The 22,656-nt window shown below is 45.9% G+C and overlaps 1 protein-coding gene across 4 annotated transcripts in view; it reads right to left on the minus strand.

Moving 5' to 3' along the window:
- ELF2 (E74 like ETS transcription factor 2) overlaps positions 1–22,656 on the minus strand; it is a 109,374-nt gene that overhangs the window by 18,543 nt on the left and 68,175 nt on the right. Inside the window, exon 1 of one of the 4 annotated variants that reach the window (XM_040418458.1) lies at positions 12,927–13,083. The exons of the other annotated variants lie outside the window; for them this stretch is intronic. Within the exon in view, the coding sequence (XP_040274392.1) occupies positions 12,927–12,984 (58 nt within the window). The 5' untranslated portion in view covers positions 12,985–13,083. Of the gene's footprint in view, positions 1–12,926; positions 13,084–22,656 lie in introns of those variants that run through there. 4 annotated transcript variants of the gene reach the window in all.

Raw genomic sequence — 22,656 nt, forward strand, 5'->3', positions numbered from 1 at the left:
ATCCTGAATACAGCTGAAAAGATCTTCAGCTGATCTCTGAAGGAATGGAGTTCATGAGGAGACATGAAGTACAGAGCGGAGGGTGGCGATGTGGTAATGAGCATTAGCTTTTGTATGCAGTCTCCATTACCACAGCCCCATATTACCACAGTCCGTCCTCTCTGTATTTCATGTCTCCTCATAAACTCATGAATCTCTATCAGCTGTATTCAGGACCAAAATCTCTGACAAGTAGAGCAGAGGAGGATGCAGCTTTTTATCTCGCTGCTCTGAAGTAACTTGCCCTCCTGTGTGATTAGGACAGATTTTGTGAATACTAATAGGATGGCGGCCATTTGATTTCTCCTAATGATTGCTCCCTAGACAAAACGAACCATTTATAACTAATGAAAGATATTTGGGAATATATTTATAATAAAGTAATATTTAAGCATTTTCATTTTCTTAATTCCTGGAGAACCCCTTTAAGGCTACTTTCACACTTGCGTTTGTGCCTGATCCGGTAGCATCCGTTTGTATTATCATGGTTGGTTTAGCATGACGGATCTGTCATTAAAACCAAGTCAATAGGTGCCAGATCTGTTTTCTATTGTATCCGAGAAAACGGATCCGGTGTTCTGTCAGAAAACCTTACCTCGTCAGATTCCCTTACCCCACGTGACTTCCAGGGGTGTGCGCGCCTCCACGCAAGCGCAGTACCACGGCACGGCGCCTTCGCGCAAGCGCACGGTAAGGTAAAATTACAGTGAGCGTTGACTCATGGACACGCACACGGACACCACGCGTGAGCTCTCAGGGGTAAGGAGATCTGACAGTCTTTTGTCTTGTTAAATCTCCTTACCCTCACACTGCGCACGAGAAGCGTGCTGTGTAGTGAGGGTAAGGAGATTTTACAATCAGCGCGTGCGCAGTGTGAGGGTAAGGAATGGGGACACAAAACGGAAGCGTTTTCCTCCGGTATTGCGATCCTCTGCCAGATATCAATACCAGAAAAGCTAAACGCAAGTGTGAAAGTAGCCTAAGGACCTTTTGCACGACTCATATTAGCCCAATTATTGGGAATGAGTGTTTGTAGAAATGCTCATTCCTGATAATTGCTCTGTATAAGGCCCCTTGCAGACGAGCATGTCCGGATAAGGCCCGGATGCGTTGCGGCAAACCCGCGCGAGTAGGTACCCAATTGCAGTCAGTTTTGACTACGATTGCGGTCTGTTGTTCAGTTTTTATCACGTGGGTGCAATGTGTTTTGCACGCGAGTGATAAAAAACTGAATGTGGTACCCAGACCCGAACTTCTTCACAGAAGTTCAGGTTTGGGTTCAAGGTTGTGTAAGGGAATAGAATAGCATTCTGAATACAGAATGCATAGTACAATAGGGCTGGAGGGGTTAAAAAATAAAATAAAAAATAATTTAACTCACCTTAATCTACTTGTTCGTGCAGCCCGGCTTCTCTTCTGTCTTCTTCTTTGAGGAATAGGACCTTTGATGACGTCACTGGGCTCATTACATGGTCTTTTACCATGGTGATGGATCATGTGACGGACCATGTGATGAGCGTAGTGACGTCATCAAAGATCCTATTCCTCAAAGAAGAAGACAGAAGAGATGTCGGCAGCGCAAACAAGTGGATTAAGGTGAGTTCAATTTTTTTTTTTTTAACCCCTCCAGCCTTATTGTACTATGCATTCTGTATTAAGAATGCTATTATTTTCCCTTATAACCATGTTATGGGTCCGGATTCAGTGCGGGTGCAATGCGTTCACGTCACGCATTGCACCCACGCGGAAAACTCGCTCGTGTGAAAGGGGCCTAAAGGTACCACCAATCAATGAAAAAAAATGCAGTGAAAGCATCTTTGAGGTGGACACCAAAATGGCTGTTAATGGGCAGCACCTTGTCCTGTGTAAATAGAGATCTGCGGTCCAGAAACAAGGAATCTTCAAGGAGATGAGTGAATGCTGGAGTGATCTCTCGTCCCCATACAGTGGAGGGGACTGCTGCATGTAAATACAGAGCTCACCTCCTCTGACGAGCAGGCAATTATCGGGAACAAATGGTTTGTTCCCAACTGGTATAAGTAAAAGGACCATAAGCTTGAACTAACAGCTTATTTCTGACAAGTCATATACTAGGGGGATAAAAAGCTAAAGAAAGCATAGATCAGAGGATAGCACAGTGTGTCATGGGCAGAAATCCTAAAGCAATACGAGGTAACAGGCTGTACAGAACTGGGGAGGATGTTCATTTTGTCAGAAAGGCACTAAAAAGTGTTTAAAGCGAGCAGGCCAGCTAGCACCTGCTGCCCCCATCCACTCCCGATGCAAGGTGCCATCTCCAATTCCTCTGGCCATTTATGGACATGTGCACACAGCTGATCGCTTCCAAGCCAGCAGTGCCTGCGCCTATCTTTAGGTGACCCTTTCTTATGCCTCCTGCACAACAACCTCAAAGCAGGCAACGTGGCGACCCACACCAACTGACAAAGAGATGGTGGACGACCAGGCTGGATTCTGACAACATTTATACTGTGTGACAAGTGAAGTAGAGTATGACGAGAATACTGGCATGTCCCCAAATAATATCCCCGACACAACGGATGAAAGATCAACGCTGAACCATTGCTGTGTGGTCACAAGTGGTAACAATCTAATATTCCCTTGTATTCAAGCCACTACAAAAATGAGAGCAGCTGCCAAAGAATATGGTCCAAGAGGATTTCTGACCCAGGTCTGAGGTTTCAGTTACTTTAAAGGGAACCTGTCACTATGAAAATATAGTGGAACTGACAGACAATGATATAGACAGGAGGAGATAATCCGATTGATTTAGTTTCCAAGAGAAGATTTTGTATATACTGTATTTCATTCATTTAAATATCTGCTCTTTTTATGCTTAGGACCGCCCACTGGACTCCTGTCAGTGACTGCCAGCCATACAGAGACGGCTGTCAGTCATTAATCTGGATCACCCACTGGGACTCCTAAGGACAGAAAGAGCAATGAACTCAAATCACAGGTCATACTGAATGCTCCTACTGTGTAAGCAGCTGGCAGCAGATCAGACTGCATGTTCAACATCACTCTGCCGACAGTAAAGACGGGAGGACTCTTGCTGGAGAGTGCACTGAGAACACATCACACCGCCGACAGTAAAGACGGGAGGACTCCTACTAAATACTGCACTGAGAACACATCACACCGCCGACAGTAATGACTGGAGGACTCCTACTAAATACTGCACTGAGAACACATCACACCGCCGACAGTAAAGATGGGAGGACTCCTGCTGGAGAGTGCACTGAGAACACATCACACAGCCGACAGTAATGACTGGAGGACTCCTGCTGGAGAGTGCACTGAGAACACATCACACAGCCGACAGTAAAGACGGGAGGACTCCTGCTGGAGAGTGCACTGAGAACACATCACACAGCCGACAGTAATGACTGGAGGACTCCTACTAAAGACTGCACCAAGAACACATCACACCGCCGACAGTAATGACTGGAGGACTCCTACTAAAGACTACACCAAGAACACATCACACCGCCGACAGTAATGACTGGAGGACTCCTACTGAAGACTGCACCGAGAACACATCACACCGCCAACAGTAATGACGGGAGGACTCCTGCTGGAGAGTGCACTGAGAACACATCACACCGCAGACAGGATAACAAGCAGTTAAAGCCTTCACAAAAAAGCCGCCACATCTGGCAGGCAGCCAAGAATATTCAAGTCTGCTCCTAGTCACCAGTGGGTGTTTCTATGGATATCACAATGCCAAACACAGGCTGAGGGAGGAGCCAGGAATGTGCCACTCCAGACACTGGCACAGCCCTCACCCATGGAGTAAACGTGACTTGTATTTCTAAACTGCATCTACAGCCAGAGAAGCAACACGAGGGCACAATGCTGCAATGTACAACTGTCCTGCACACATGCCAGATAGCCTGGCAGCAGAACCATAGAGAAAAGTCAATGCCGGGCACACAAGCACCTGTAGGAATGCCAGCCACCATTTATCAGCTAGTCATAAAAGTGACAGATCTCACCGAATCGACTTTGTCTTTTGTGAACCCTACTATAAGCCTTCAGGATAACCACAAGTCTCCAGCTCAGGGCACATGCAGGAGCTGCGGGTTTATTTCTGGAAACACACAATATGAAGTGATAATCCTCCAACACGATTAGTGACAATGCCACTAACGGTTCTGGCACAGTGCGGCTTTCTGTGGTGAAATTAAAGAAAACGTATTCGCCTAATTTTGGAATTTATGACGCCCTGCACCGTAGAATTCTGGCTTCAAAAAGTCACAATACAGGCTTTTGCGACTTTTATGGGGTTACTTTTTGCAACACTCACTCCAGATTTGAAAAGTCAGTGCGGTTGGCGGTGTTAATTAGTTTAATTCCAGAATTATCACTGAGTCACAAAAAAATAAAAATAAATCACAAGCTCGCTCCATTTGGTGTGGCCGGCGATATCCCTCCGAGAAACCTGCCGGCAGCAGTGTCCTTTCTGCCTCCCATACATCTCAGTGGGAGGCAGCACTGAGGATTGTGGAGCGGCAGCGAGAAGAGACATGTATTCCACTTCTGGGCACCACCGTGGCCATAAGCCACCGCTCCGCAATCCTCTGCTTTGCCTCGCGAAAGAGAGTCCAAAAGGTGCAAATATTTCCGGTATAGTTTTATCTTTCTCTGTAGGTTCCTCTCCTGGATTCCGATTACAGATATTGATCGTGTGAAAGTGGCTCGTGGGGAAAGCAGTCTGTACTGCCTGGAAGTACGCTAAACAACTGCTGAACCGCCACCAAGCCCCATACAATGGACATAGTAACCACGCTTTATAAGGGGTCATTCACACTGCGTTTTGCAGTGTCTGTCCGTTGCATGTCAGATGGATTTCCCAACCAATCCCCCAAACGTATTCCACTGTAGAGGCACACATTCACCAATAGGGTCCAGTTCTAAACTATACTTCTGCGTGCTAGATGTTTTTTCTTTACTGGATAGTAGCACAGAAGACTACTATTCCATGCAAAGGACACTTGGCTTCCATCAAGTTAATCTGCAGTGTGAATACACCCTTAGGCTATATGCACACGACTGTATGTGTTTTGTGGTCCGCAAAAAAAACAGATGACGTTCCGTATGGCATCGTTTTTTTTTGCTGATCTATTGTAATAATGCCTATCCTTGTCCGCAAACTAGAAAAAAAATAGGACATGCACTATTTTTTTGGCGGAGCAACGGAACGGACATAGGCCTCTTTCAGACGGGCGTCGCAGGAAAAGGTGCGGGTGCGTTGCGGGAACACGCGTGATTTTTCCGCGCGAGTGCAAAACATTGTAATGCGTTTTGCACTCGTGTGAGAAAAATCATGCATGTTTGGTACCCAAATCGGGGTTATGTAGATTGTATTATTTTCCCTTATAACCATGTTATAAGGGAAAATAATACATTCTGAATACAGAATGCATAGTAAAATAGCGCTGGAGGGGTTAAATTTTTTTAACTCACCTTAGTCCACTTGATCGCGCTGCCGGCTTCTCGTCTGTCTCCTTCTTTGCTGAACAGGACCTGTGGTGACGTCACTCCGGTCATCACATGATCCATCACCATGGTAAAAGATCATGTGATGGACCATGTGATGACCGGAGTGACGTCACCACAGGTCCTGTTCCTGCAATGAATGCTCACCACAGGTCCTGTTCAGCAAAGGAGGAAACAGACGAGAAGACGGCAGCGCGATCAAGTGGACTAAGGTGAGTTTAAAAAAAAATTAACCCCTCCAGCACTAGTTTACTATGCATTCTGTATTCAGAATGCTATTATTTTCCCTTATAACCATGTTATAAGGGAAAATAATAATGATCGGGTCTCCATCCCGATCGTCTCCTAGCAACCGTGCATGAAAATCGCACCGCATCCGCACTTGCTTGCGATCTTCACGCAACCCCATTCACTTCTATGGGGCCTACGTTGCGTGAAAAACGCAGAATATAGAGCATGCTGCGATTTTCACACAACGCACAAGTGATGCGTGAAAATCACCGCTCGTGTGCACAGCCCCATAGAAATGAAAGGGTCGGGATTCAGTGCTGGTGCAATGCGTTCAACTCACGCATCGCTTCCGCGTGGAATACTCGCCCGTGTGAAAGGGGCCATACTGATGCGGACAGCACACTGTGTGCTGTCCGCGTTTTTTGCGGACCCATTGAAATTAATGGGTCCGCATCCTATCCGCAAAAAAAAAAAAACGGATCGGACACGGAAACAAAATACGGTCGTGTGCATGAGGCCTTAGGCCGAGCATATTCAGTGTGAGAAATGCGCTCCATGTGGCAGAGGTACTTCCTGTCCTGAATGCTGCTCCTATGACATGACCCTCGGCATTACAATGATTTATAATGCTGTGTGTTCCTGCCTGACCTTTGCTCTAATGAACTGTACTCACATAATGCCGTCAGCACAGGTCACTGAGGTCAGGCAGTAAATCATTATAATGCCGTGGGGGTCCGTGTCATAGGAGCAGCATTCAGGACGGAAAAGACCTGACATACTCAAACGAATTTCTCACACTGAATATGCTCGTTTGAAATTGGCTTTGGTCACAATGATAGCATCCAATATTAGTTCAAGGGGGTTGTCTGGTTCCTGGGAAAAATAAAAAATAAAACCCGCTACTCGCCGCTCCAGTCTGTTTACAAGATGCCAGTAATCCGGCCACTTGGTAAGGGCTCATGCACACGGCCGTAATTTTTTATATTTTTTTTTTCATTGTATTTTTTGCAGATTAGGGTACTTTCACACTTGTGTTTTGTGCGGATCCGTCTTGTATCTGCACAGACGGATCCGCACGAATAATGCAACCGCTTGTATCCGTTAATAACGGATCCGTTTGCATTATTCTTTCAAAAAAAGTCTAAGTCAAAACGGATCCGCCCTGACTTACATTGAAAGTCAATGGGGGACGGATCCGTTTTCAATAGCACCATACTGTGTCAACGTCAAACGGATCCATCCCCATTGACTTGCATTGTAAGTCAGGACGGATCCGTTAGGCTCCGCATAGTCAGACGGTCACCAAAACGCTGCAAGCTGCATTTTAGTGACCGTCTAAAAAACGGAACGGAGACAAAACGCTGCCAAAGGGATGCATTCTGAACGGATCCTTATCCATTCAGAATGCATTGGGGCTGAACTGATCCGTTTTGGGCCACTTGTGAGAGCCCTGAAACAGATCTCACAAGCGGACCCAGAAACGCCAGTGTGAAAGTAGCCTTAGATGCAGACCCATTCATTGCAATGGGGCCACTAAAAACACGGACGGCCCACCATGTGGTGTCCACATCCCTATGTCCGTCCCACAACAAATAGAACATGTCCAATTCTTGTCCGTTTTGTGGACAACAACAGGCATTGTGACAGTGGCAGGAGGCACACTGCCGGAATCCGGATTTGCGGACTACAAGAAGTATGGCACATTATCGATGGGGGCATGTAAATAAAGATTGGAGGAGGAGCATCCCTGCTGGATCGGAAGCGGAGCTCAGCAGCGAGTAGTGTTTTTTTTATACTGCTTTTCAAGAACGGGACAAGCCCTTTAATAATATGTTATAGAGCACAGTCAATCACACACAGTACTGAATATGAGCACTAGGGGCCCCTGGGACCCAAGACCTCCCCTGCACCCTTACCAGACGCTCTATTACCACCATAGGAGACTCCAGCTCCCCACAAACAATCCACGCACTTGCATCACATTGATATCAATCACCGAACAATAAAAAGGAAACTGTGTGGGCAATGGCTGTCCGGCCCGGGGCTATGGAAGACGAGCTGATCCTCTGCATGTCCTTCAGCAATGAGGAGCCACTTATCCTGATGGATGTGCCATGATGAAAGTCCACAAAAGCTGAAAAACCGGCGTCTCCAGGCTTCATGCACACGACCAGATTTCTCATCTGCATTTTTGGGCAGACAGCACACCGACCCATTCACTTCTACGGGGCCAGGCGCGTACCTGTATGTTCTGCAGATGCATGTGGCCATATTGCGGATGGATGGCAGTAAGGCCTCATGCACACGACCGTTGTTTTGGTCCGCCTCCAAGCCGCAGTTTTTTGCGGCTTGGATGCGGACCCACTCACTTCAATAGGGCCGCAAAAGATGCGGACAGCACTCAGTGTGCTGTCCGCATTCGTTGCTCCGTTCCGTGGTCCGAAAAAAAAAATATATAACCTGTCCTATTCTTGTCCGTTTTGCGGACAAGAATAGGCAGTTATATCAATGGCTGTCCGTGGAGTTCCATCCGTGTTTTGCGGATCCGTAATTTGCAGACTGCAAAACACACAATGGACGTGTGCATGAGGCCTAAGAAGGGTGTTACAGTGAAGACGGAGTGCACAAAGGCTTACACTGAAATCCCCGTGCCACAGAGGATAAAGAGCAGCATGTAGTCATACCACATATACACTACACCCACAGCTGCGGACCCCGGAGGGGAGAAACTGGGCACTTCATCTGTTGTGAATCTACAACTCCTAACATGCTCCATTCACTTTTATAGGAGCAAGTGTGTGTGCTGGGAGTTGTAGTCTCACAACTGCGAGAGCTGCTGATCTGTGAACTCACTTCAGCAAATGGCATTTATCATGTAGACAAAGTTGAAGGGTTGTGCAGGGGTCTTCTAGTGAAGTCCTATCCGGATTGTTGAAGGTCTGACGCCCGGAACGCCCACCAATCATCTCTTCATCGCCCGCCCGTCATTTCGGAAGCGAGTGTAACTACAAGTATTCACTGGAATGGAGCGAGTACTTGTCATCACATATCACTGCCGCTACCACGTGTAATGACCAGGAAGGAGCGCCACCTCCTCATCCGATAGCTGGGTGTCAGATCGCCTCCTGAGGATAGGTTATCAAGGTTCGGCTTATCTAAGAATTCCGTCACCATGGATCATAAGTTATAGTCTGTGGTAGCGGAATCCATACCAGACTAAGGTTACTTTCACACTAGCGTTTTTACTGGATCCATCATGGTTCAGCAAAAACGCTTCCGTTACTGATAATACAATCGCCTGCATCCGTCATGAACGGATCCGGTTGTAATATCTTTAACATAGCCAAGACGGATCCGTCATGAACTCCATTGAAAGTCAATGGGGGACGGATCCGTTTTCTATTGTGTCAGATTGTGTCAGAGAAAACGGATCCGTCCCCACTGACTTGCATTGATGGTCATGCCGGATCCATCTTGCTCCGCATCCCAGGAAGGAAAGAAAACGACGACATGTTGCGGTTTGCTCTCCGGTGTGAGGACGGAACTGAATGCATTTTGGAGCATTCCGTTCTGTTCAGTTTCTTCCCCATTGACAATGAATAGGGACAAAACGGAAGAGTTTTTTTCCTGGTATCGAGAACCTATGACGGAACTCAATACCGGAAAACTAAAACGCTAGTGTGAAAGTAGCCTTAGATAACTTGAACCTTGTACGCTGAACTTGAAACACAAGTTGGCTCACCCCTAGTTATCAATATAAAACCCCTGCACAACCCCTTAAAGCCGTATGAAACACCGCTCTTTGTGAATTCCCCCGTTATCTCCAGCTTTACCATCCTGTGCACTCGACAACACAAAGTAGTGCAGGGAGCATGCTCAACCTGCGGCCCTCCAGCTGTTGTAAAAGTACAACTCCCACCATGCCCTGCTGTAGGCTGATAGCTGTCCAGGCATGCTGGGAGTTTTGCAACAGCTGGAGGGATGCAGGTTGGGCATCACTGCTTTAACAGAAGCAACTAAAAGAAAATTAGACAACTGCCTAAAATACTGTATACCCTACACGTCCTCTAACACAACGCACCCATTGACCTCCGAGTCTGATTTACTGATGAGGCTCAGAGTCCTTGAAGAGGTTTTCCAAGTGTTTTACACTGAAGACCTATCCTCAGGATAAGGCTACATGCACACGACCGTATGTGTTTTGCGGTCCGCAAAAAGAACGGATGACGTTCCGTATGGCATCCGTTTTTTTTTTGCGGAGCCATTGTAATAATGCCTATCCTTGTCCGCAAACTAGAAAAAAATAGGACATGCACTATTTTTTTTGCGGGGCAACGGAACGGACATATTGATGCGGACAGCACACGGTGTGCTGTCCGCGTTTTTTGCGGACCCATTGAAATGAATGGGTCCGCATCCTATCCGCAAAAGAAAAACGGAACGGACACAGAAACAAACAATGTTCGTGTGCATGAGGCCTAAGTCATCAGTATCTGATAGGTGGGGATCCGACTCCTGAAACCTCCGCCAATCAGCTGTTTGAAAAAGCTTGGGCACTCTGGTTAGCGCCACGGCCTTTTCCTAAGCCAATATCGCCATGTTCATGGGTGACATGGTCTAGGTGCATGTCCCATTGAATTAAATGGTGCTGAGCTGCAATACCAAGCACAGCCACAACCCAAAGGATGGCGCTGTGGTTGGTAAACTATGAGAAGGCTGTGCCACTCACCAGAGTGCCGCAGCCTCTTGAGATGACCGGTGGACTGGGAGTTGGACCCCCCACCAATCAGACACCTCTCCTGACATGTCTGTTTTAGTAACTACTTGCATTACCTGTGTAAGGGTACATTCACACGACCGTGTGTAATCCTTTCCGATTTGCAGTCCGCAAAATAACGGAACCGTGTCCGCATTTTGCGGACAAATGGCTTCCGTATGTCTACCGTTTTTTGCGGTCCGCAAAAAACGGAAGGAAAAAATAAAAAAGATACAGGGAAAAAAATTAAGGCCTTCAAAAATAAGGAAACGGATCTGCAAAGAACGGATGACATACGGAAACCATTCCGTATGTCATCAGCAATTTGCGGATCCATTGACTTGAATGGTGCTGCGGACCGATCTGTACAGACAATAGTAGGACATGCTTCATATTTTTGCAGAATAGAAATGCGGACACACGGATGCGGACAACATACTGAATGTTGTCCGCACATTTTATTCACCCATAGGAATGAATGGGTCCGCTTCTATTCCGCAAAATGCGTAACGGATGCGGAAAAAAATAATACGGTCGTGTGAATGTACCCTAATAATGATTGTAGAGCATCTATTCTTCGACTATGTTGTGCTATTCCTTTATTATTCCTCCTAGAAGTTATGAATGAATTGCTACCAGTTTGCAATGAAGCTACAGATGGGTGTCCTTGCACAGGCTCCAACCTGTGCTGTCAAAGGAGAGGACACACCCTTAACTGGTAACACCCATCTGGACCTTCATTGCAGACTGCTGAGCTCATTCCTAACTAGAGGGAATAATAAAGGACTGGCACAACATAGAGACATAAGAGCAGAAGCTCCAGAGTGGTTATTACATGGGGGATGCAAGTAGTCACTACAGACCTGTCAGGAGAGGCGTACCTTTCTACTTTCACTGACTCCTTAGGGTGAGTTCACACAGAGCCTTTTATCCGCAGGTAAACCAGTGTGAATATCCGTGCAGATTTCACTTTGGCGCCGATGGAGCCATGGATTTCTTACATCGATACTGTACTCTGCAATGGAATTTGAGTGCGGATTACAAGACCTGAAAGAGCGAACGCTCGATGTGTGAGCCCACCCTTAGGCCTCATGCACACGGCCGCTGTTCTGGTGCAGCTCAGGTGCGAAGCCATTCACTTCAATGGGGCCGCAAAAGATGCAGACAGCACTCCGTGTGCTGTCCGCATCCGTTGCCCCGTTCCGAGGCCCTGCAAAAAATAAATAAATCTATATATGTAACCGGTCCTATTCTTATCAGTTTTGCGGACAAGAATAGGCATGTCTACAATGGGGCGCCCGTTCCGCAATCCGTGTTTTGCGGATCTGCAAAAAACGGAACAGTCGTGTGCATGAGGCCTTACACAGTTTCTTCACAAAACTGAACCACCACCACCAAACAATTGTGACACATTGCTTTATTATTTGACTCCATTTGTGGAAGGCATCCTGCCTGAAGCGATTATAAAATGGGGACCCTACTGGAAACAGACTCCAGACCTGCAGAGGAAGGCCGTGGGGGGGGACACAACAGAATACCCCACAACCATTTGTGACTTGCACTCGGGCACACTGCGCCAGGTCACGTGACAGCAGGAGCCCAGCACACAGCGCGCAGCCCTCACGTGTCTCACAGGCTGCAGTGTCCCAGGTGCTGAAGCCCCGCCCCTTACTTCCGTGTTTACATCTCTTCTCTTCCCTCCAATTCCATCCGCATTGTGAGCTCACACTCCGCTGCCAATCAAAGCCGTCCTAAGCGCCCATTGGCCCGCGGCCCGTCCTCTCTGCCGCACGCCCATTGGCTAGCGCTCACATTTCGAACCATCCCTGGGAGCGGATTGGCAGGCGGCTGCTGTCCATCATCCGACCCTCCTGCCCGTTTGATCTCTGCGCTTCCGCTATGAACGGGGTTTTTTTTTTTTTTAAGGTTACATAAAAAAATATATAAAAATGCAAAAAATATTCCCGTCATCAACACGAAAAAGCCGCTCAGCGGCTGCCTGCAGTAACGCAGCTCCCACCAGCAAGGGTCCGTGCGTGACTTTCAGAGCGGTGTACGAGGTATGCAGCAGCCGGCCACCTGCGCTCAGCACCGGGAGGCAGCCCGCCATCTGTATGACAAGTGTCAGGGCAGGCAGCGTGGCAGCACACAACAAGCACACACTTCCTGGTTCCCGCGGCCGCCTGCTCGGCCTCCACGTCCTCACCCCCTCAGCAGTGTGCCCAGCCAAGGTGATCACTCCCTGCAACGTGCGCAGCTGGATCCCACCCCCTTCCATCCCAGCCAGTGCCCAGCACACTGGGCCGGGGCAGGCGGTGCATGCTCACCAGCGCTGCCCGCGATCCCCTGCAAACGCATGCATGCCCGATCATGGCTTTACCGGCTCTGATAAGCAGATCCAGCTGGTTGGTCGGTCCTTCGTGCAGCGACGTCGCCATGTTTATCCGGGAGCTTGTGCTTCACATTGAGTCACAGCAGCAGCCTAGAGGAGGAAGCGGGGTTACAGACACACAGTGCGTGTGTGCAGGGGGCGGAGAGACTGCAGATCCTTCCGCAGCCCACAGGAAGACTGGGGCTCCGCGCACGATCCTTCCGCCTCTCACACAGCCACACAGGAAGTGCTGCCCTCACCGCCTCTGACACGGGGAAGAAGCGGCTACAACACCGAGCACCGTCTTCTCTTTCCGCTAGACCCAAGTCAGAACCAAGGGCCTGCCAATGCTGGCGTTGGTGAAAAGGAAAAAAAAAAAAACTAAATGTAAAATGTACGTGTATCCATGGTTACAGACTACTAACAAACCACGTGTGTAGTCAGCTCCTGCATCCACCAGAGAAAAGTAGTTCTACCGGTCTCATTATGTCACTTCAGCAAATAGCATGCATCATGTAGAGAAAGTTATTACAAGGCACTTACTAATGTATTGTGATTGTCCATATTGCCTCCTTTGCTGGCTGGATTCATTTCTCCATCACATTATACACTGCTCGTTTCCATGGTTACAGCCCACCCTGTAATCCAGCAGTGGTGGTCGTACGTGCACACTAGAGAAAAAAGCGCCAGCCTATGTGCGCTCCCATGGTCCCAGCGCCTAGTCCTATATTGTGCACGTACGACCACCACTGCTGGATTACAGGGTGGTCTGTAACCATGGAAACGAGCAGTGTATAATGTGATGGAGAAATGAATCCAGCCAGCAAAGGAGGCAATATGGACAATCACAATACATTAGTAAGTGCCTTGTATTAACTTTCTCTACCTGATAAATGCTATTTACTGAAGTGACGACCACTTTAATATCCAAGTCAACCTTTGTTTCAAAGATTGGGGTTTTGTATCTTCTGAAAACAGTTTGTTTGGTATGTAAATGAGCCAAGTAAGGTGCCCATAGGGGCGTTCTTTTGGTATGAAGGAGCCCAGGCCCGCCTCCACTCTGACAACCCTTTCTACCCTGGAGGTTTTTTGCGTTTTGTGCTCCCTGCCTTCCCAAGGCCATAACTTTTATATTATTCGGTTCACATAAGCCGTATGAGGGCTTGTTTTTTTGCGGGACAAGTTGTACTTTCCAACGCCACCATTTAATATTGCATATGATGCCGTGGGAAGAGGGGAAAAAATTCCACCACAGTTTTACGGGTTTTTTATTTACGACATTCGATAAAACTGACCAGTAACTTTCATTCTACAGGTCTGCACGAATTATATGTATGGGCTTTCTTGCATTTTGATAGTGATAAAAAAAATTAAAAAGTTGGGGGAAAAAATCTGTTTTATTTTTTCCTCGCCATATTTTGACCCCTATAATTATTTTGTAATTATGTATATAGGGCTGTATGGGGGCTCATTTTTTGCGGGGCAATCTGATCTTTTCATTGATACCATTCTGGGATGTGTCTGACTTTTTGATCACTTTTATTTAATTTTTTGGTACGAAATGAAGCCACCAAAAACGGCAAATCGGCCATTTTGACGCTTTTTTCGGTTTCACTGTTTGCCGTATGGGGAAGATATTTTTATACTATGGATGTTTTTGCACATGGCGATACCCATGATGCGTATTTTTAAAAACATTTTTTAGATCTATTGAATTTTTTGGGTGGATAGGGGGGTGATTTGAATATTTTATTGAACCCTTTTTTTTTTTTTACACTTTTTTTATATCCCATAGGGAACTATCACAAGCAATCATTAGATTGCTATTCTCATAGACTCCAATTCACTAGCATTGGAGTCTATGAGAAAATTGCTAGTTTCCTATGGAGCCCTATTACAGGCAAGGGCTCCATAGGAAATACTATTCACAAAGACAGGGGCTGCTGCACACAAGCTCCGGCTCCTCCGATCGCCACACAGGGGAGCCGGAGCATCTCCGGAAGCGCGCACTTCCAGTGTTTCACACGCTCAGATCCCGTGGTCAGGCATTACCGCCGGTTGCGGACATTAGCGACAGGTGTCTGCTATGAGAAACAGCAGGCACCTCTGAGCAGAGCGGGCACCATCTTTAAAGACCCAGCTAGGGGTTAATCACAGGTCATCAATGTCAGGAGCCTGGAAAACCTCTTTAAGTGCAAAAAGTTGTCAGATAGGTTATGCAGCCATGACGGGGGATAAAACACGTATGTTCAGTGTACTAGAAAACATAGCAGCATCTGTTCAATTATGACACACGATCACTGGGGAAATAAAGCATTAGGGTGTCCTCACACATATTGTAGTTTTCCGCTATGGACAAATCCGCCACAAAATCTGCATGTCTTGAGAATTTTGATGCGGATGCACAGCGGATTTCATCCTTTCCAATGCAATTTTGTTACGGATTCAAACCAGATACTTTTTTTCTATTCCGTTTTAGGAGCAGCCATCTTGCCGGAGCCGCTGTTAACAGCTTTTCAGCAGCCACAAGGAGTGTAAGTGATTCAATGGGGAATTTATCAAGTAATTTGTGCCACTTTTAGGTTATGTCCAGATGGTACTGAAGGGGTCTTGCTGGGACTCCTGTACTGATGACCTATCCTCAAGATAAGGGCTCGTTCACACAAACGTTTTTTGCGTTCCGTATACGGAACCATTCATTTCAATGCATTCCGTTTCTGTATTTCCGTTCCGTTGAAAGATAGAACATTTCCTATTATTGCCCGCAAATCACGTTCCGTGGCTCCATTCAAGTCAATGGGTCCGCAAAAAAACTGAAGACATACGGAATGTACCGATTTTGTGGAACCATCTATTGAACATTTTATACCCAGCCCAATTTTTTTCTATGTAATTACTGTATACTGTATATGTCATACGGAAAAACGAAACTGAACCGGAAACACTATTGAAAAGAAAAACGGATCCGGGAAAAACGGCCTGCAAAAGACTGAAAAAGACATACGGTCGTGTGAACGAGCCCTAAATGATCAATATCTGATCGGTGGGCTCCTCACATTATACAGCAGCTGTGCTCAGTATTACAGCTCAGCCCCATTCACTTGAATGGAACTAAACTGCACACAGACCATGTGACATCACTGGCCTCACAAGAGCGCTGTGACCTCTTCAAACAGCTCATCAGCAGAGGCTCCCACATTTGGATATCGATGACCTATCATGAGGATAGGTCATCAATATACGAATCCTTGAAAACGCCTTAAAACATTGCAGATGTTCCTCAGCAGAAAATCTCCAAAAAAATGGTCTTTGTTGTGGAATTTGTAGTATAATTGCTGCGGTTTTACAGCAGAATTCCCACAGTTCACTGCAAAGGGAGAAATCCGCAGTGTAAGGCCTCATGCACACGAACGTATTTTTTTTCGGTGTCAGTTCCGTTTTTTTTGCGGATAGGATGCAGACCCATTCATTTCAATGGGTCTGCAAAAAATGCGGACAGCACACCGTGTGCTATCCGCATCCGTATGTCTGTTTCGTAGCCCCGCAAAAAAAAAAAAGAACATGTCCTATTCTTGTCCATTTTAGGCATAGTTACAATGGATACACAAAAAAAAAAAACAACGGATGGCATACGGATGTCATTGTTTTTTTTTTTTGCGGATTTGCAGACCGCAAAACACATTTGGTCGTGAGCATGTAGCCTTATCCTGCGGATTAATAATCCACACCACAGGTCAATTTACGTGTGAAGTCCCGCTGAGGATTTTTCTGCAGTCTGTGGATAAATTCTGGTTATATCCAGTCAGGTCCATAAATATTGGGACATCGACACAATTCTAACATTTTTGGCTCTATACACCACCACAATGGATTTGAAATGAAACAAACAAGATCTGCTTTAACTGCAGACTGTCAGCTTTAATTTGAGGAGATTGACATCCAAATCAGGTGAACGGTGTAGGAATTACAACAGTTTGCATATGTGCCTCCCACTTGTTAAGGGACCAAAAGTAATGGGACAGAATAATAATCATAAATCAAACTTTCACTTTTCAATACTTGGTTGCAAATCCTTTGTAGTCAATTACAGCCTGAAGTCTGGAACGCATAGACATCACCAGACACTGGGTTTCATCCCTGGTGATTCTCTGCCAGGCCTCTACTGCAACTGTCTTCAGTTCCTGCTTGTTCTTGGGGCATTTTCCCTTCAGTTTTGTCTTCAGCAAGTGAGATGCATGCTCAATCAGATTCACGTCAGGTGATTGACTTGGCCATTGCATAACATTCCACTTCCCTTGAAAAACTCTTTGGTTGCTTTTGCAGTATGCTTTGGGTCATTGTCCATCTGCACTGTGAAGCGCCGTCCAATGAGTTCTGAAGCATTTGGCTGAATATGAGCAGATAATATTGCCCGAAACATTTCAGAATTCATCCTGCTGCTTTTGTCAGCAGTCACATCATCAATAAATACAAGAGAACCAGTTCCATTAGCAGCCATACATGCCCATGCCATGGCACTACCACCACCATGCTTCACTGATGAGGTGGTATGCTTAGGATCATGAGCAGTTCCTTTCCTTCTCCATACTCTTCTCTTCCCATCACTCTGGTACAAGTTGATCTTGGTCTCATCTGTCTATAGGATGTTGTTCCAGAACTGTGAAGGCTTTTTTAGATGTCGTTTGGCAAACTCTAATCTGGCCTTCCTGTTTTTGAGGCTCACCAATGGTTTACATCTTGTGGTGAACCCTCTGCATTCACTCTGGTGAACTCTTGATTGTTGACTTTGACACACATACACCTACCTCCTGGAGAGTGTTCTTGATCTGGCCAACTGTTGTGAAGGGTGTTTTCTTCACCAGGGAAAGAATTCTTCGGTCATCCACCACAGTTGTTTTCTGTGGTCTTCTGGGTCTTTTGGTGTTGCTGAGCTCACCGATGCGTTCCTTATTTTTAAGAATGTTGCAAACAGTTGTTTTGGCCAGGCCTAATGTTTTTGCTATCTCTCTGATGGGTTTGTTTTGTTTTTTCCAGCCTAATGATGGCTTGCTTCACTGATAGTGACAGCTCTTTGGATCTCATCTTGAGAGTTGACAGCAACAGATTCCAAATGCAAATAGCACACTTGAAATGAATTCTGGACCTTTTATCTGCTCATTGTAATTGGGATAATGAGGGAATGACACACACCTAGCCATGGAACAGCTGAGAAACCGATTGTCCAATTACTTTTGGTTCCTTAACAAGTGGGAGGCACATATGCAAACTGTTGTAATTCCTACACCGTTCACCTGATTTGGATGTAAATACCCTCAAATTAAAGCTGACAGTCTGCAGTTAAAGCACATCTTGTTTGTTTCATTTCAAATCCCTTGTGGTGGTGTATAGAGCCAAAAATGTTAGAATTGTGTCAATGTCCCAATATTTATGGACGTGACTGTATATTTTCGGCTTGCAAGTACATGGTGAAAATCCGCAGCACATACACTCACCTAAAGAATTATTAGGAACACCATACTAATACGGTGTTGGACCCCCTTTTGCCTTCAGAACTGCCTTAATTCTACGTGGCATTGATTCAACAAGGTGCCGATAGCATTCTTTAGAAATGTTGGCCCATATTGATAGGATAGCATCTTGCAGTTGATGGAGATTTGAGGGATGCACATCCAGGGCACGAAGCTCCCGTTCCACCACATCCCAAAGATGCTCTATTTGGTTGAGATCTGGTGACTGTGGGGGCCATTTTAGTACAGTGAAGTCATTGTCATGTTCAATGGATACATGTTCTCATTCTGTTTACGCCAAATTCGGACTCTACCATTTGAATGTCTCAACAGAAATCGAGACTCATCAGACCAGGCAACATTTTTCCAGTCTTCAACAGTCCAATTTTGGTGAGCTCGTGCAAATTGTAGCCTCTTTTTCCTATTTGTAGTGGAGATGAGTGGTACCCGGTGGGGTCTTCTGCTGTTGTAGACCATCCGCCTCAAGGTTGTGCGTGTTGTGGCTTCACAAATGCTTTGCTGCATACCTCGGTTGTAACGAGTGGTTATTTCAGTCAACGTTGCTCTTCTATCAGCTTGAATCAGTCGGCCCATTCTCCTCTGACCTCTAGCATCCACAAGGCATTTTTGCCCACAGGACTGCCCCATACTGGATGTTTTTTCCTTTTCACACCATTCTTTGTAAACCCTAGAAATGGTTGTGCGTGAAAATCCCAGTAACTGAGCAGATTGTGAAATACTCAGACCGGCCCGTCTGGCACCAACAACCATGCCACGCTCAAAATTGCTGAAATCACCTTTCTTTCCTATTCTCACATTCAGTTTGGAGTTCAGGAGATTGTCTTGACCAGGACCACACCCCTAAATGCATTGAAGCAACTGCCATGTGATTGGTTGACTAGATAATTGCATTAATGAGAAATAGAACAGGTGTTCCTAATAATTCTTTAGGTGAGTGTATGTCCTATGAGGATCTCCCTCACCAAAATGGTGGTGAAAAATGGGGAGGGGTTAGTGGGAGTTAGTTTTCAACAAATTTATGACGTTTTAAGCCAGAAAATGACACAATCGTTGCAAATTTACCTAATAAGAAGTGTACATATCAGTTTCTGGAGAACCCAAGGTGCACAAAATTTATTAAAAGGCATGCACCTCTTCATAAATTTGGTGGATTGTACTACAACGCACTTAGGGGGACAATTATGAAGACCGGCGATTTAGGCGCCCGTTTTCGTACCTCCTGCGCTGCGGCAGCATCTACATAACTTAGGCTGACTTTACAGTTATCTAAATCTACGCCAGCTCCCTTGCTGGCGTAGATTTAGACCATTTTGTACGCCTAAAACAGGTGTAGAAAATGATAAGTGAGACGGGCCTGCTGGCCCACCCTTTTTCCCACCCACACCACGGCCCCTTTTTCAGACCTGGCGTGAGTGTCAGAAAAGAGGGGGGTGGGGGGGGGGAATTGAAGATTGCAGCGCAAATAACCTTTGTGCCGCAATCTGCAACAGATATACGCCACAAAGTAGCGTATATCTGTTCGTAAATGACCCCCTTAATTTTAAAACTAGCTTATTAAATCTCAGTCTTAATAAATCTCCCTTATTAAAGTCTATTGGAGAATTTTCTACCCATGCTGTATAATCCGTGCACTGTATAATCTGAGGACACTGTGCAGGGAGGAGGTGGTGATATCTGTCCATAGCGTAGTATTAATGGTGGATCCTATGTTTGCGGCTACTAAAACAAATTGTCACCATGTTTTAATCAGTGATTAGTTGGTCATTCAGCTGCTTAGAAGTCCCCTGATATTCATTTTATAACCTGCTCCTAGTTTCAGACTTTTCACTTATTGATGTGTCCCTCCTAATAATACATTCTGTATGTGGGGTCTGTGTGTCTAAGATGCTGCTGTCTTTACTAGCTCTCATGCATCAGCATAGCTTCATCTTGCTCTTTTTTTTTTTTTTTCTGTACAGTAATCAAACTATACTAGAAAAGTCTAGGTGTAGCCCTAGCCTAGGGGTTCATGCACATGACCGTTGCCTGTTTTGCGGTCTGCACACTGCGGATCCACAAAACACAAATACCGGCATTGTGCAATCTGCATTTTGCGGAACGGAACATCTGGCCCATAATAGAGCAGTCCTATCCTTGTCCGTAATGCGGACAATAATAGAACTTGTTCTATTTTCTTTTGCGGCACAGCCATGCGGAAATGCAGACATGGAAAGCACACAGTCATTTCTGTTGTTTTTTGCAGCCCCAATGAAATGAATGGTTCTGCATACAGGCTGAAAAAAAAAAAAAAGGAACTAATTTGGGAAAAAATGTGTTTGTGTGCATGAGCCCTAACAGTGTGCTAGTTAGAGTAGGGAAAGGTAGAACAGAGAGAGTTCACTGGATAGCAGTACAATGTCCCATCCAGCAGAAGGAGCAGCACAGTCAGATATGTGAAGGAGGTGCACAGACTCTACAGCAGCAAAAAAATAAAAATAAAATTATATATATATATATATATATATATACACACACACACTCACCTAAAGAATTATTAGGAACACCTGTTCTATTTCTCATTAATGCAATTATCTAGTCAACCAATCACATGGCAGTTGCTTCAATGCATTTAGGGGTGTGGTCCTGGTCAAGACAATCTCCTGAACTCCAAACTGAATGTCAGAATGGGAAAGAAAGGTGATTTAAGCAATTTTGAGCGTGGCATGGTTGTTGGTGCCAGACGGGCCGGTCTGAGTATTTCACAATCTGCTCAGTTACTGGGATTTTCACGCACAACCATTTCTAGGGTTTACAAAGAATGGTGTGAAAAGGGAAAAACATCCAGTATGCGGCAGTCCTGTGGGCAAAAATGCCTTGTGGATGCTAGAGGTCAGAGGAGAATGGGCCGACTGATTCAAGCTGATAGAAGAGCAACGTTGACTGAAATAACTACTCGTTACAACCGAGGTATGCAGCAAAGCATTAGTGAAGCCACAACACGCACAACCTTGAGGTGGATGGGCTACAACAGCAGAAGACCCCACCGGGTACCACTCATCTCTACTACAAATAGGAAAAAGAGGCTACAATTTGCACGAGCTCATCAAAATTGGACTGTTGAAGCCTGGAAAAATGTTGCCTGGTCTGATGAGTCTCGATTTTCTGTTGAGACATTCAAATGGTAGAGTCCGAATTTGGCGTAAACAGAATGAGAACATGTATCCATCCTCTGATGGCTACTTCCAGCAGGATAATGCACCATGTCACAAAGCTCGAATCATTTCAAATTGGTTTCTTGAACATGACAATGAGTTCACTGTACTAAAATGGCCCCCACAGTCACCAGATCTCAACCAAATAGAGCATCTTTAGGATGTGGTGGAACGGGAGCTTCGTGCCCTGGATGTGCATCCCTCAAATCTCCATCAACTGCAAGATGCTATCCTATCAATATGGGCCAACATTTCTAAAGAATGCTATCCGCACCTTGTGGAATCAATGCCACGTAGAATTAAGGCAGTTCTGAAGGCAAAAGGGGGTCCAACACCGTATTAGTATGGTGTTCCTAATAATTCTTTAGGTGAGTGTATGTATATATAGTGAGGTAGTGACGGGCCTCATGGCTGCTAGGGGAGATTCATGGCAGGAGTTTCCATGTCTTCCCCATCAGTCATCAATTCAGAGGCAGCACCAGGTGCCACAATCAGTCTATGATAAGAGCCCAGCCCAGACTGTCAGTCAAGGGAAAGGCCTCTTTTAGACGGGCGTTGCGGGAAAATGTGCGGGTGCGTTGCGGGAACATTTTTCCGCAACGTAATGCGTTTGCACTCGCGTGAGAAAAATCGTGCATGTTTGGTACCCAAACCCGAACTTCTTCACAGAAGTTCGGGCTTGGGATCGGGGTTGTGTAGATTGTATTATTTTCCCTTATAACATGGTTATAAGGGAAAATAATAGCATTCTGAATACAGAATGCATAGTAAAATAGCGCTGGAGGGTTTAAAAAAATAAAAAAAATTTAACTCACCTTAGTCCACTTGATCGCGCAGCTCGGCATCTCCTTCTGTCTCCTTTGCTGAACAGGACCTGTGGTGACATCACTCCGGTCATCACATGATCCCTCACCATTGTAAAAGATCATGTGATGACCGGAGTGACGTCACCACAGGTCCTGTTAAGCAAAGGAGACAGAAGGAGATGACGGGCTGCGCGATCAAGTGGACTAAGGTGAG

The sequence above is a fragment of the Bufo bufo genome, chromosome 2, assembly GCF_905171765.1.
Source record: "Bufo bufo chromosome 2, aBufBuf1.1, whole genome shotgun sequence".
In the NCBI taxonomy this organism is placed as follows: Eukaryota; Metazoa; Chordata; class Amphibia; order Anura; family Bufonidae; genus Bufo; species Bufo bufo.